The 14609-nt window shown below is 40.9% G+C and overlaps 1 protein-coding gene across 6 annotated transcripts in view; it reads right to left on the bottom strand.

Moving 5' to 3' along the window:
* Positions 1–14609, bottom strand: part of LOC123963524 (transcription factor COE1-A) — an 88394-nt gene that overhangs the window by 72090 nt on the left and 1695 nt on the right. For 5 of the 6 annotated variants that reach the window (XM_046040429.1, XM_046040428.1, XM_046040431.1 and 2 more), the window contains 4 exons: positions 13703–13766; positions 12437–12492; positions 6066–6139; positions 1882–1950 (listed from right to left, as the gene is read on the bottom strand). In XM_046040429.1, coding sequence (XP_045896385.1) covers positions 1882–1950; positions 6066–6139; positions 12437–12492; positions 13703–13766 — 263 coding nt within the window. The remainder of the gene's footprint in view (positions 1–1881; positions 1951–6065; positions 6140–12436; positions 12493–13702; positions 13767–14609) is intronic. The other variant, XM_046040430.1, reaches the window with a different exon arrangement.

Below are 14609 nucleotides of genomic sequence, written 5' to 3'. Positions count from 1 at the left end.
AACACAAACCGAGATTTGTGCACTTTGAAACGGCTCCATCAAAGCTCACTTTGCCACACAAGTGTTTATCCACTTCATAAGATTTCTCCAAACACAAAATAAGTGGGGGAGGGGAGTGAAAGGAGAGCAGAATCCTGTGGGAAAAGTGGGAATAAGGTGTTTGGCTTGCTAGAAAAGAGTAGAATATAAACCCTTGTTTACAAAACATCATACATGACATTGATAGAAATTTATTTCCATGTGTCAACTATGACAAACTACTGTGATATTTGTCTTGGTTATTTGATTTGATTTAACTGAATTTGATGTGATAAAAATTACATAAAACACCAGTCCATGCATATATGACCCTAGTAAAAGGTGTTACGCTACCTTAAACATGTGTTTCTTTTGTGGTCTTTGGTGGAAGTCAAAGTAAGAATACTTCTAAAGGCTGTCTCAACTGTCAAAACAGTCCTAAATAATTGCTTTGATGTTAAAACCTTACACCTCCCCACCAAAACGCCACGAATCAGAAACTGATAATAGACTTTTATATGTTGGTAACAATGTAATTTGTTAAATGGAGTTTGTAAGAAGTCAAAAAAACATCTTTACTCATAGTCCAAAATGTGTAATCATTGAATTGAAGTGAAAAGCATATATCCTCAAAACTAGCTATGCTAAGGCTAGATTTGATAACCATGAGAGTCACTAAAAATACCAGAGTATTGGACAGGTACGTACATAGTTTGTAGTAGTCGTGAAGAAAAGGTTTTCACTCCCAAAGTGATGTGATTATTTTCTATATTACTAAAGAGTTTCACATGATCATCAATTTTTACCCTATATTAGGTCATACTGTGTGATATTTGATGTAATCTCATTAAAATTTTACTTATGTTTCCATAATTCTATATTTTGCAAAGTGATTTATGGTGGGTTTTACCTTCTTCTGGTTTACAAAAAAGATATTACGAGGTTTTCTAATAATGTCGTGAAAGTTCGGCACACGTTGACTGCACTCTCTGTGAATTGCTCTTCCAAACACACGCAGACGTGCACGCAGAAAAACCTGCTCACAGAGGGTTAAAACAAATGCCAGGAAGAAATCAGATTAAAATGAGGTTGGATCTCATTTCAGTTTTTCTCTGTCACTTTTTTCTTTACTCATGACCCATTTTTCTCTGCTGCTGCAGGAGAGAAGGGGTGGGGGGGGGGAGGGGTGGGTAAGGGAGGGATAACTTCAGTCCTCTACTTCGACAGAGAGACAGGAAGAAGAAAGAAAGAGAGAGACAGGTAGGGAAAAAAGTGGCAGCAAAAACGGCAGACAGCTTCTGCTAGTCAACAGCTCTGTGTTTTGCATTAAGTAGAGGAAACACACACTCATCTGTGCACTGTTTGTTCACTCAAGTCTGAAGATGTGCATCAGTGTGTGTGTGTGTGTGTGTGTGTGTGTGTGTGTGCATGTGCCTGAATCTGCCAGATATGAGGTAGTAACTGAGCGGCTGATGTGCATTTATGTCCCCTCTGCACAGGTCAATGAATACATTACTGAAGTGCGCGTGTAAATGAAACGTGTGTGTTTGTGTGTGGTGCTTTAGTTGAATTGCTGCTACTTTCAGCAATTCAACACACATTTATGAGTCCTGCTGTTTGACTCATAAATGCTATGATTCCTCTCAAAATGCTTCACTCTGTCTTCATCAGAAGCCATCGATCCTATCTAGGGAGCATCTATTTAAGGAGTGACAGGAGATCATCGAAACACACAAACATCCCGCCACGCACTGCCATTCAAACTGGTCAACACAGTCCTTCATCCAGTGTGTGTGTGTGTGTGTGTGTGTGTGTGTGTGCGCGTAGGAGAGAGAAAGATAGAGGAGGAGTGATAGACAGTACCTGTCGATGATAACAGGGTCTGAGGGCGTCTCATTACGGTTTCCGCAGCTCTTCTTGTCACAGCACCGACTATGAGAAGGAAAGACAATAGAAGAAGAAGACAAAGTTGAAAAAGAGTAAGACACAGGGAACATAAAAGTTCAAAGTGTTGGAGCAAATTGTGTGTTTTGTCTACACTGATATAAAAATTATTCAAATCTGTCTACACTAACAGCATGGACAAAATCAGACTTATATGACATTAAATACACTTTTTAGGGGAGCCATTTGTGATGAAACACTGATAGTGAGTTGACTGGCTCTTTCTTACATTTTAAAACAAATATATCATTAACACGTCCATGGGCCCTTGGATGTTCACACTGGCCAGCGTCAGGTGCACCCCAGATCCCAACCCTCCTTTGCCCAAATGGCCCCGACCAATAATCAATCAAAGTGTTGCTTGTGCAGTCACACTGTCGTCCAAAGTGAAACGACACAATTAGTTGTTTCAGCAAGTGCCCCAAAACAGCATTTCTTGCCCTGTAGTCATAATTATGACTGAGGGAGGAGGGTGGACAGATGGGTCAACAAAACATCTTCTGTGGCTCTACAGCAGCTTTGTAACATCGGAGAAAATAGCCACCTGATGATGTCATAGTGATGTCATTAGGGTCATTTGACATTGTGCTTGGAGACTTGGAGCCGATGCCTTGTGTTTAAAAGTATGGGAAGTGGAGTTTGATAGGCAAAGGAATTTACCAGGCAGGGAGTGTCTCATGGAAGTTGCATTTTGGGACATGTAGGATACAACATTTATGAATCTTAATCCATATAAGAAACATTCTTTATATAACATGTCTCTTGTTAGTCCTCCGACTTTATGTAAGTGTAATACTAAATCAGTGAACTGTCCCTTAAGCATTAAACAATTTGCTTGGAAATAATGTCATAAATAACAGTGAATAACAGACACAGAGATCATTTATATCATTTATTTATCATGTTATGTTCTCATTGCCTCATGAATAAGATGACCAACAGGACAATCTTCCTGGAAACGGTGTGTACTTGTTTTAGATCTGCAGCAACACCATTCTATAGTTCTGAATTCCTAAAGACTCAGTCTAGTTGCGAGAATACTTGCCATGCACAATACATGACAACTTTCACTCTCTTCTAATTTTACTGATGAACAGGTGAGGTGGAGGGTGGAGAGGATTGGAGGCCGGAGGCTCAGAAGAGGAGTGGGTGGGATACACACTCACACACGAGTAAGTAAAAAAAATACCTGGCATGCGCACCAAAATTCACACATATGTACAACAAGTCTGTCAAACCTTTTTTGCGTGCATCAATTATGAATAAATGTGAGAGCAGGAGTGGAAGGATAAAGCCGGTGGGGAAGAGTGAAAGGGTGAGCGTGGGAGGGAAAGCTAAAACAAGAGGGTGGGAAGAAGAGGAAGGGGAGACGTCTCAGGTTTCCCATCGTCACAGATGGCAGAGGTGGAAAGAAAGAGGCTGATACGTTACACCTTACACATTGTCTCCACTATCTGCAGCACTGCCTCTCTTTCTGCTGCTCTATGAACTGGGTCACTTCGTGGTCCCGGTTGGAGAACAGAGCAGAGGAGGAAAAGGGGAGATAAAAGAATGGGAAAATGGGGAGCACGGGAAAAGAGGAAAGCTATAAGCCAGAGGAGGGAGGGAGGGAAGGATGGGTGAGGGTGTGGGGGGCGGGTAAATGAGGAGGGGAGATTAAGGGAGGACAGCAGAGGAAGAGGAGAAGAGAGCAGAGTGGAAGATGTTATAAATGGAGGGGTAGTGGGAAGGAAAACGAGGGGCGGGATGGGGTAATGTAGCACGTATTGCTCTGGATCCTGGTGATCTAATCATCTGGTCTCCTCCTGCCTCCCCTCCTCCCAACTCATACACGCATGCACGCACGCACGCACGCACACACGCACACACACACACACTTTTAAACAGCAGCGTCTCAATAGTATGAAGTGGAGATGTCATTTTCACCTGTTCTTTATGTGAAAATAAGTAATAAACAATGGAATTCATTATTTTGTTGTAATTAATCAATAGAAAAATCAATCATTCACATCATTTATCAAGGGAAAATGACAAAAATTCACAGTTTCCAGCATCTAAATTTGAGTAGGCCGCATGGTTAATTGATTAATCATCAAAATAGACAGATTAATCGATAATGAACATAATCGTTAGTAGTTAGCTGTCTTGCCTGGATGTTTGACTCTCACGGTCAAGGCCAGTAAAGGTTCCCTTATTTGAGCTTAAATTTTCATCTGCATTTGTTCATAAGTTGTGTTGTCATTTCATAAAAAAACTATAATAAATGAGTCTATCTTTGAGTATCATTCCCTAATGAGATATCCAGCATTTCAATATGAAAGTAGTCCACATTTTCAAGAAGCACTAGCTGCAAGTAAAATATTTGCTCCATCATTTCTCATCTACATTTTTAAATCCCTTCATCCACTGCTGGTCAGTCATTACAAATGTGTGCACCCAAACATTGTTCGAACTCATAGAACTTTATTTAAAATTGTATTGGAGATCCAAAAGTTTCCAAAGAAACCAAATATGTCAGGCTGAAGGGCTTTAAAATAATGCACAAAACACCTCAAATACTTCCATTTGACAGAACGGAAAACCATGTGGATATTTCACTCAGTGTTAACATCATTTAGCTTCAATAAAGAACTGGAACAAGCTGATACAGAAACTACTGTTAGTAGAAAAGCGCTATATAAATCGATTTTATTAATATTCTAATTCTTATTCTTATTCTTAAGTGGAAAGAAAACAACTGTTTGTTAAATACAGATAGATGCATTAAAGCCAACATTTGTACTCAACAGACGATACTAACAGTTCAGTAGCCTCGATCATCCATTCTAGAGAAAAACCTTTCATGTGCTCGTGGTTTGCGATGTAGGTCTGTGCGGTGGCAGATTGGCTGGGAGCATATGGCTAATAGCCCCACGATGACAATGAGCCACACTGATTAATGGACGCCCTGAGCTCTTTGTTCTGCGTTGCATGTTGTGTGTGAGGCCCCCGCTGCAGAATCAGCATGTGAGAACATGAGGCAACAGCCGTAACTTTGACCTCAGCTGCTGCTGCAGACAAGCGAGTGTTTACACTCATTGCAGAAGTCGTACTTTCTGCTCCGATGCTGCACTGTTGCTCCCACAGAGGAAATGTTTGAATATCAGAGGCTCATCTATACTGTACATGGAATGCATTCCCCACATGATAAACAACAATAAGTTACGATAAAATCTGTTGCCAAATTCAATTTATTTATAAATTACTTGTAAGTCACATCAGAATTTCAATGGGTTGTTCTATAAACCTCTGCAGCTGAACTGCCAGATTATTCAGAGAGCTATAGAATAAAATATTAGTGTGCCTGATTTCACAGCTAAAATCCCTGCTTGTGCATATAGATGAACCCCAATTTATATTGTTACAGTTAAAGTTGTTCAGTGACAAGGTCAGAGAATAAGAACAACTTAATTCATGTGCTAAATTTGAATTTTTATAACTGTGGTGTGTGGAGTGAACGTGCATATGCATACTTCTTTGTGTCTTGTCTTGTGTGTGTATGTGTGTGTGTGTCTGTGTGTGTGAGACCCTGCCTATATTTTATAGTCAGATTGTGAAGGAAGGCCCATTTGTTAGCCATGAAACAACAGGAGGGTTCAGATTGACTAATGAGTTTCTCTGTGTCCTAATTAACCAGGCGTCACAGACACACACACCACACACACACACCCCGCATGCATCCACACACACACACATTTTCTATTGTATAGGATAGGTTTGTGAAATGCCTCTATAAATAGAACTTTCCTCCCAACCTACTTCCGAAGAAATTCATCTTTAGATTATAATTAAAGCAACGACTCTGATAGCTAAAACTCATCTTCCTCAACAGATATGGCTTCATGTGCATGCGTATGTAAGCGTCTGGGTGCGTATGTGTGGGGGGGGTTAATGAGGGTGACAAAATAAGAAATGTACTGAGTACAGAAGCATGATTGCTGAGAACTTTTTGCAGACAAACAAAGCATGTTGTAAAAGAAAAGAGGAGAGGAGAGGAGAGGAGTGGGTGTAGAAGGAAAAGTAGAAGCTGGAACGAGAGAGGAAATAGATGCACCCATTCTCACCTGCACATGATCTCATGAGTTAACAGGACTCGGCACATCTCTGGGTTCTTGTCTTGGCCTTCATAAACAATCGCCTGTAAAGTGAGAGAGCAAGAGGTAGGAAGGAAAAGAAAGTGTATTGTTAGCACATCATCAGCAAAACAGAATACGCCCAGCACTAAATCCTGGTTGGTTTCAAGTGTGCTTCAGAAGGTTTCAGCTACGGTAACAAAATTAAGTATGTTAGTTATTCGATTTAGGATCACTGTGTTATTAGCAATTTAACAACTTGATGTGTGATATATATAAGTCTTGATGTTTTTGTTATTTAAAGGCCAACATTAATGTGATACAGTTATAAATAGGAGAAAAAATAACAGAATATATTGTTGTCATCCTGTTCTTCAATTGTAAAGGCTTATCCACCAGGACACCCCTGTGAAAATGTACATTTTTCAAAATTTGTGCGCAATACATAGTTTTGTAAAAACAAAATAGCTTAAGTAATTCCCTAAAAGAGCGGGACGTTTTTAGCGAATGTTCCTCAAACAGGAGCAAAAAGTGCATTTGTTGGGACTTTTTAACTGCGAATGAATATGCATTTGGCACTCTAAGTGAGTATTTATGGCACATGGACATTGTGTATGTGGGATGAACTCATAACCTCATGCCCGTGCTTATCATAATGAAGCAACATGTCACCCAGAGCAGTGCGGCTCATTGATGTGTTACTTTTAGCACAACAATGGAGGTAACAATAAGTGGCTTTTCATAGAATTTCTTGACAATGACCGAAATACAGAATTTCGCCAGCCTTGTCCTCCGATTACAGGAACATTTCCGGAAATTAGTTGTGATAGATAATATCTAACATTAAATCATCTTTTTTTGAATTCAGATTGAGCATAAGCAGGTTGTTCATAATTGCATAAGAGGCAACAAAACAGCCAAACAGACCCTCTGATAGATGCCAGTCATCGTATGCATAAAAACATATTTTGCATGTTTCCAGACCACTGCACTACCAAACTGGTGAGAGGAGATGACCATATTTTGCAGCACTAGATTGTGGGAAAACACAACGGTGATGTCAAACCGGTAGAAATACTGTAGTGTACATTTATTTTCTTCCATCAGGTTATGGCACTGGCAGGGTGTTGTTAGGGTAACAGGTTAATTCCCACTTCACTTCAAACAACACGTAGTTCAGCAGTAACACCTCCACTTCACATAAACACACTCACACCCATTGTCTCTGTCATCACCTTGCACACACCTTGTTCACACATGTTGTTTCAGATCAAAAAATAACAACTGCATCTCATCTGCTCACATGTTGATCATGTGAATCTGAAGTCTAATGTTTAAGGCATAGTGGCTGCAGTAGACGGCAGTCGGCACGTCCCCAGTTTGAATAAGCAGAAAGTTGTGCTGGCATGGAAGCTAAGTGATGTACTACTGCTGCATACAGTTTACACAACCACCACCTACTGCAGGTAAATACACTGACTATCAATACCTCATAGAACCACACTTCAAAAAACCTGAGCTGTCCCTTTAAAAAGAATAAAGTTGTGTATTCACAGAGCATTGGCCACTGTTTCTGCTCCTCAAACAGCATTTCAGCTGAGGCTCTACCTGCTTCCACTGTACAATACCCCTGGTTCTGGTAAGGAAGCTCAGAATAAAGCGAACGCACAAGTCACACACCACTAAGCTATCTATCAATCAATACACACGCCCTGTCTGTCTTTGGTCTATTCCAGTCTGTTTGATCTGTCGTTACGAGCTCCAGCAAGTTTCACCGAGTGACAAGCTCACTTTTCTCAGGGAGCGGTGAAGAAGTTTCACCGTCCTGTCTAATAGTCTTCAGCTGGGGTTCAGACTCCCTGTTGCCATCAAGTGAACGTTGTAAATGAAGGTAATTCAGCCGAGGGAAAGCTGAACAATTCTAACAACATGCAACAACTTGTGCTGGTGCCATATGGGGAAAACCTAACTGACCTGTGATGGTCATGGAAACCTCAGAAAAAGCAAAACTCTTTGAATCACTGGCTTCATTTCCCCTGTGATTCTTCTCTTTTACATTTTAGGTCTACAGCATTTTTACAAATCCCTCACACAAAAAAACAAAACAAAGGTGAAGGTTATCTATTTCTTATCCCATTCATTCAATTGCAAGACTCAGTAAGGCTCAATATAGCTTTGCATTACAGTGGAAAAGTCTGACATTTGTAAAAAATTGGCCTCAAAGAACTGACAGAGGTTTTGTGAAAAACTAAATAGAAATGAAAAAGGAGAGGCCTTTTTAAAGATTAATATTGTAAAAAATCTCACACATGTGTGAGCTTGGACTGTCCCACCAGGGGCCCCAGGGCGAGCATGTTCCATATGGGGCCCCAGCATGACCTGAGACTGTAGACTGAGCCCCTCATTTGTAGAGACTACAGCCCTACATGGTCCTCAGTAGAGTCTGAGGGCCCCATTACAATACTGTTGTAGCCTAAAGCATTTCATACTAATAGCTAGCTGTCTCCAGGACCAGGACCCTCTGTGCTTTCTGGAATTGGAGCCCCCATTTGTTTCAGGGCCCGGGGCCCCTGTCAGTTATAATTTTCCATGCATGTGCATACATTCCAGTTGTAAAACCTCTGCAAAAAATGTATCGACACATGAATCTGGAGCCTAAAGTGGTCCAGGACACTGGGGTTGTGCACAGCCAGTCATCGCAGGCGTGAAGTGTGTAATATGAAACAAAATTAGTCTAATCTCAAAGTAGAATGTGTAGCTACAGGTAGACAGCGCTAAGATAACATTTCCAAAAGAGCCAGCTCTACAGAAGAAGCTATTCAAGGTGAAGGACATGATGGCAAATGCATCTATCCAGTGAGCAAAATAAACACATATCCATGCTGAGAACATTTGAACTGACCACGGCCAAAGCAAAGAAGCTCCCGTTCACACACCACTGAGGTTGATCCAACAGCCACAACATTGGAAACTGCTTCTCTAACTGTAATATTTTCCTTTGATTGTGGCTTAATGAAAGCAAATGTGAGTGTGGGAACTGTAGGAAAAGATGGAGTAGAGAGAATTTGAAGAGGAAATGTACTTTATAAGTTTATAGTTCTGCCTGTGATAAGACCTGCTCATTGTGCCATGGGAAAAGAGTGGGTCAGGCAACATCCTCTGAACTTGTTTCCTACCCTGGACAAACATGTATCAATGTCAACCTCTCTCGTCTTCTCTCTCTTTTTTGCACTTTTGCTCTTTGTTCTCTCTCTCTCTCTCTCTCTCTCTCACACACACACACACACACACACACACAGGCCAGGTGAACACATCCTTATTTAGTCTACCTTACTGTTTTTTTTTTCAAAACAAAAAATATAGAGGAATTTCTGAAAATCAGCGTCTAACAATCCTTGCCTTGTTTTGACCCTATTTGGACATGAAGAGGGGTGTCCTTCACTGCATCATGATGACTCAAATACTGTGGATCATCAAAAGCTGCCAATCACAGAAACATGTGACTAAACTGAGGTCTTAAGTTTCACTTGCTCTGTCCTGCTTGGCAACCTGAGACATGTTGAGATCCAAATAGGAAAAAAATGACAACACAGAGAATAAATTGTAAATAATATTTCCTCCACCTTCTGCGACAGGCTCCTGCATGAGTGTGTAACTTCTTCTACCCTTCTGGCCCACGTTTGTCTCAGCTTCTTCTTCATAGCACTACCTCGCTTGCTCTGCTCTTGTCTTTCATCTGCCTTTTCCCTCCTCTGTCTCCTCCCTTTCTCCGCCTTATAAGGCCTTTCATACAGCATCTCTGCTGCTCTCTCCTCCACATTTAAAGTAGCGTGACATGCGTGGCGTGTAAACAAGGAAGGGGAACACACTTCCTCCTGCGTCAGTGTCAGGTCGACTAGTGAGCAAGTGATCCGACGGGGCCACAGTGACAGATGCTTTCTTCTCCGGGACGGAGTCGTGATAAAACCGCTGCTTCTGAAGACTCCGAGGCGCTCTCCTCCTTTATTAAACACAACCAGTGCTGGCCCTCTCAGCGCACACACAAAAAAGTAAGACATATAGAAACAGCAAGGCAACAGAAATAAGTACCAGCTTTAGGTGCCATGCTTTACTTTCCTTTTTAAACTGTGAACTAAACAGAACCTGATATGAGCTTAATAAAGGAGTACCAATACGCATTTTCAAGCTTTAACAACATTGATAAACAACCTAAGCTGAAAGTCTGCACTTTAAAGGTACCATCTGTAATTTTTGACCATCTAAAATTGAGCCACATGTAGACAGAAATGAATTGGTCTTTATGAAAATGTGAAATGTATTCTTGGGGTTCACTATCTATGTCCTAAGAGAACTTTCAGCACTTGCTATTAGTATCTGAATCCATCATGATCCACGGAGGATATCCAGCACAGCAGAAAGCGTAGGATACATCATCTAAACTGTTTCATCCTTATCCTTACCTCTACCTCTTTCTGTGTTTTGAGGATTTTCTTCAAAATAGGTCAAAGTTATGCTATTGTTGCCAGCAATTATAGACCATTCTCACAGTCACAGCTGCTTGACCGGCCTTGGTGTGTCAAGCTGGTGACATTAAACCCTTGACAGCATTTGGCTTGTAGGAAATGGTGTTCGTTAAAGGCTGCTAACACCAGAAATATGAAATAATTATTATTACCAATGTAAACGTTTTCTTACTTCTGAATCAGAAGATGATGTTCCAGTTTCACTTTAGCTCTCTATAGGATTGTTTTAGTTAAAAAAAACAAAAACAAAACACCAGCATCTGAAAACATTAATAGCTTGGTTGTTGGTTATGTATTAAAATACCTAAAACGTAATATTAGATAGACACCAATGCAAAGTCTTTAGTGTGGAGTAGCTTTTTAGTAAGACAACAATGACAAAGAATGAGTGGAACACCAGCAGTGTGCGTGCGTGCGTGTGTGCGTGCGTGCGTGGTTGGGGTTGGACAGACAGTGGCCATGACATCACTGACCAACTAAGCCAGCCACACGGCTGTTTTGGTTTGACCACCTGTTAGTATTTCGATTCCCTCTACCACTGGGAACCACACACACACACGCGCGCGCGCACACACACACACACACACAGCTGAGCATGCTTTATTGCTCTATGTGCAGTTTTGCCTAAGTGCCTATACATATACATTTACAGCACTAAATACCTCCGCTGCTTCCCATTTGTTCATCTCTCCCCTCTCACTCACCTATAAACCCTCCACTACCACACAGACTTTCATACCCACACACACCCACACCAGCCCTCACACAGGCAGATGCCCACAGGTGCAGCACACACCTGCCGGCATCAGGGTCTTGAGGAAAAATGACTTTACCTTTTCAAACTACAAATCTTTTTATGTAGGCTAAAAAAATGCAGAGCATGAAATTGTGTGTAAGTGTGTGTGTTAGGGAGGTCAGAATTCCCTCTCTGTTCTCTGAACTTCCACTGCAAGGGCTAACTGAGCGTATGCGTGTGTGTGTGTGTGTGTGTGTGTGTGTGTGTGTGTGTGTGTAGCTGGCTGTCACCCCACCAAATTCAAGCTAAACAGTGTTATTAGGAAACAGTGTGGTCCCTTAGGCCTGCCAGACACACACGCACACACAAACACACACCCAAAATGTGGATAGCATGACATCTTGGCTCCTCATACCTTGCTAACCACACACATACACACACACACACACTGCATTACATCAGATAGAAAGCTCTCTGTTTCTTATGCAAAAACATAACAATGCTCCCTCATTCTAACTGTTTACCTGAGAAACACTGAGCACAAACACTAAAAGTGTCCGTCTGTCTTCTATCTGTAGTTCAGTCTGCCTCTCTCACTTCTAACTCATCCTGCTGCTCTCTGTCTCTCTCTCACACAAAGGTACATACAAACAAAAACACAAACATTAACAGAAAAATTGGATCTGATCAGGAAATGCTTGCTACTCGGCAGACCAAATCCCAGAGGTGCTGTTACATCTTTCCACTTCCAACTGTGAGCAGCAGAATTACGCCCCTGTTCCTCAACACCCGCTCGCTACCTCCTCGCTCTAATCACAGCAAGAGAAGTACAGGCAAAAACGCCTGGAGCCATGCAGTGTGTGTGTGCCCCCACCCACACACACACACACATACACAGAGCGGAAACACCCACCCACAGAACACACACACACACATATAAAGGCACATTTTGGTGTGTGCAAGTGCCTGCAGATAGAGGAGGGCGGCGGAGTACAGGCGGATCAGTGGAGCAGCTCATTGTTAGAGACGTAACAGGAGAGGTGACAGACCTCTGTGAGAAAGAGTGTGTGTGTGTGTGTGTGTGTATTAAAATGCATGTTTACCTGTTTAGTCATGGAGTCTATGAGTCGAACATAAAAGTCCTGCTCTGTTCTGATGCCTGTTGGGATGCAGAAGAAAAGGGAAACATCATAAACTTTACATAGATAAGCAGAACAACATACAAAACTGCATAAAAAAATATGTCAAATTAAGTAAACATAAGTGATAGACACACAACAGGAAGCTTCCCCGAATATTAGGGGCCACAAGAAAATTAAATACGTATTTCTGATACACAAAATGAAATGCATTTTGTCAGACTTTTTTCTTGTGAAAAATCTTGAATAACTGCATCTCTTTAGGCCTTGAAAAATGAGTCAAGTAAAACAATCCGAGTGGGAATAATCATGCTTTGGTGCTGAACTGCTCACACATGCAAGAACAACAAATGTGTATGTGTGTGTGTGTGCGTGTGTGTGTGTGGTGCAGATTACCAGCTCTTATAGCATAAATAAATGTGTCTCAACATCTGGGTGTTTTTACTATAAACTGACTCAAGTCAATTTTATTTAGATATCCCAAAATCATAAATTTGCCTCAAAGGGCTTTACAGTTCGTACAACATCAGACACCCTCGAACCTCTGTTCCATAAAACTGGGATTCATACACCCAGAACCCATTAGACACCCATTAATGGTTCATACTGATGTTAAATGTCTACACCTTAAAGTCAATATCACTGATAAATGGTTTGGTATGTCCATTTCCACATGCAAATTATATTAAAATCAAAAATTACAGTTTACAAATAGTAGCTATTATGACCGCATGTCTTCATCTCAGAGGTTCTGTGTCAGTTTATGTCATTTCCCTCCCAGCTGTAGATTGTGCTGAATGCTTATAGACCTCAGTACCACAATCCACAGCTACCACAAAAACATGCAACCAGCAGACTACAGATCAAACTGTCACAAAGCCCACTTCAGACCGGACAAACGGACAGTGACAGTGATGAAGCCATAAAGCTGGTAGAAATACACCACAACAGCTGCTCTGAAATGGTGACATTTATGCAGAAATTGGTCAAATTACACAACTGTGAAACTCTACACTGCAGTTTATGTGACATGGACGCACTCTGGCAGCCTGATGGCCCTCTGGTTCACATTTTTCCACCTCAAATTTCTGAAAATATCAGCTGCTTTCTGTGTGCACAAACAGGAGACAACAGGCAATCAAGCTGATTTGAAATGTATTATGACTAAGTGTATGAGCGAGTATGTATGTGTGTGTGTATGTGTGTGTGTGTGCCAGGCTCCTTGCTCACCATTACTGTAAAGAAGCTGCAGCCGGTAATGAATCCCGTTATTGGTCTTCTCTCCACTTGTCTCCTTAACACACACAACAAACACTCAAGTTTATTGAAATTTTTAGGACAAATGTATGTCTGAAGAGAGAGAGAGAGAGAGAGAGAGAGAGAGAGAGAGAGAGAGAGAGAGAGAGAGAGAGAGAGAGAGAGAGAGAGAGAGAGAGTGAGTGAGTGAGTGAGTGTGTGTGTGTGTGTGTAAATGTGTATAAATATACAGTATGGTAGTAGCCCATGTATATAGGTATCCAAGTTATTGAATACTTCACACCAACACACATAAACTTGTGATTTATGTTCACAGCGGACATATTAAAGCGGGCTGCCCTGTAATTTCTGCACATGTAATCATGGTGTTATTGTGGCTTTTTAATTCCTCTGTAATTACTGGTTATGTTTGGAGGGCAAAAAAAAAGCCAACACTAAATTCTCCCGCTACATTTCATCTCATTTAAACGGTGTCATAATTGATGAGGAGACCGGTTGCTCCGCCGCTGTTTATATAGAACAAGTGGTTGTCTTGAATCCAGCTGTAAATTAAAACTTATTTAAACGGTGGCTATTTGTCAAATGCACGAAATAGATCGAAGAACGTTTTTGAGTTTTAATAGTATGTGTTAACTATATATTCATATAGGGGCCTAGGTTAGGCGTTTCATCTGTGTCCAATTTATTTAAAATATTTTACATAATAATAATAAAAATAAAAATAGGATGGTTGTTATTATTATAACAATAATAATAACAATACAATAATAATAACAATTACAATAATAATGTATTGATTAGTTAGTGTATAGGCTATATGTTTAAAATGTGACATTAAACATTGATATCAGTAATCTCAGACACCACAGTGGAATCATCA

Source organism: Micropterus dolomieu, linkage group LG23 (genome assembly GCF_021292245.1).
Source record: "Micropterus dolomieu isolate WLL.071019.BEF.003 ecotype Adirondacks linkage group LG23, ASM2129224v1, whole genome shotgun sequence".
Taxonomy (NCBI): domain Eukaryota; kingdom Metazoa; phylum Chordata; class Actinopteri; order Centrarchiformes; family Centrarchidae; genus Micropterus; species Micropterus dolomieu.
This window is presented reverse-complemented; position numbering and strand designations above follow the sequence as displayed.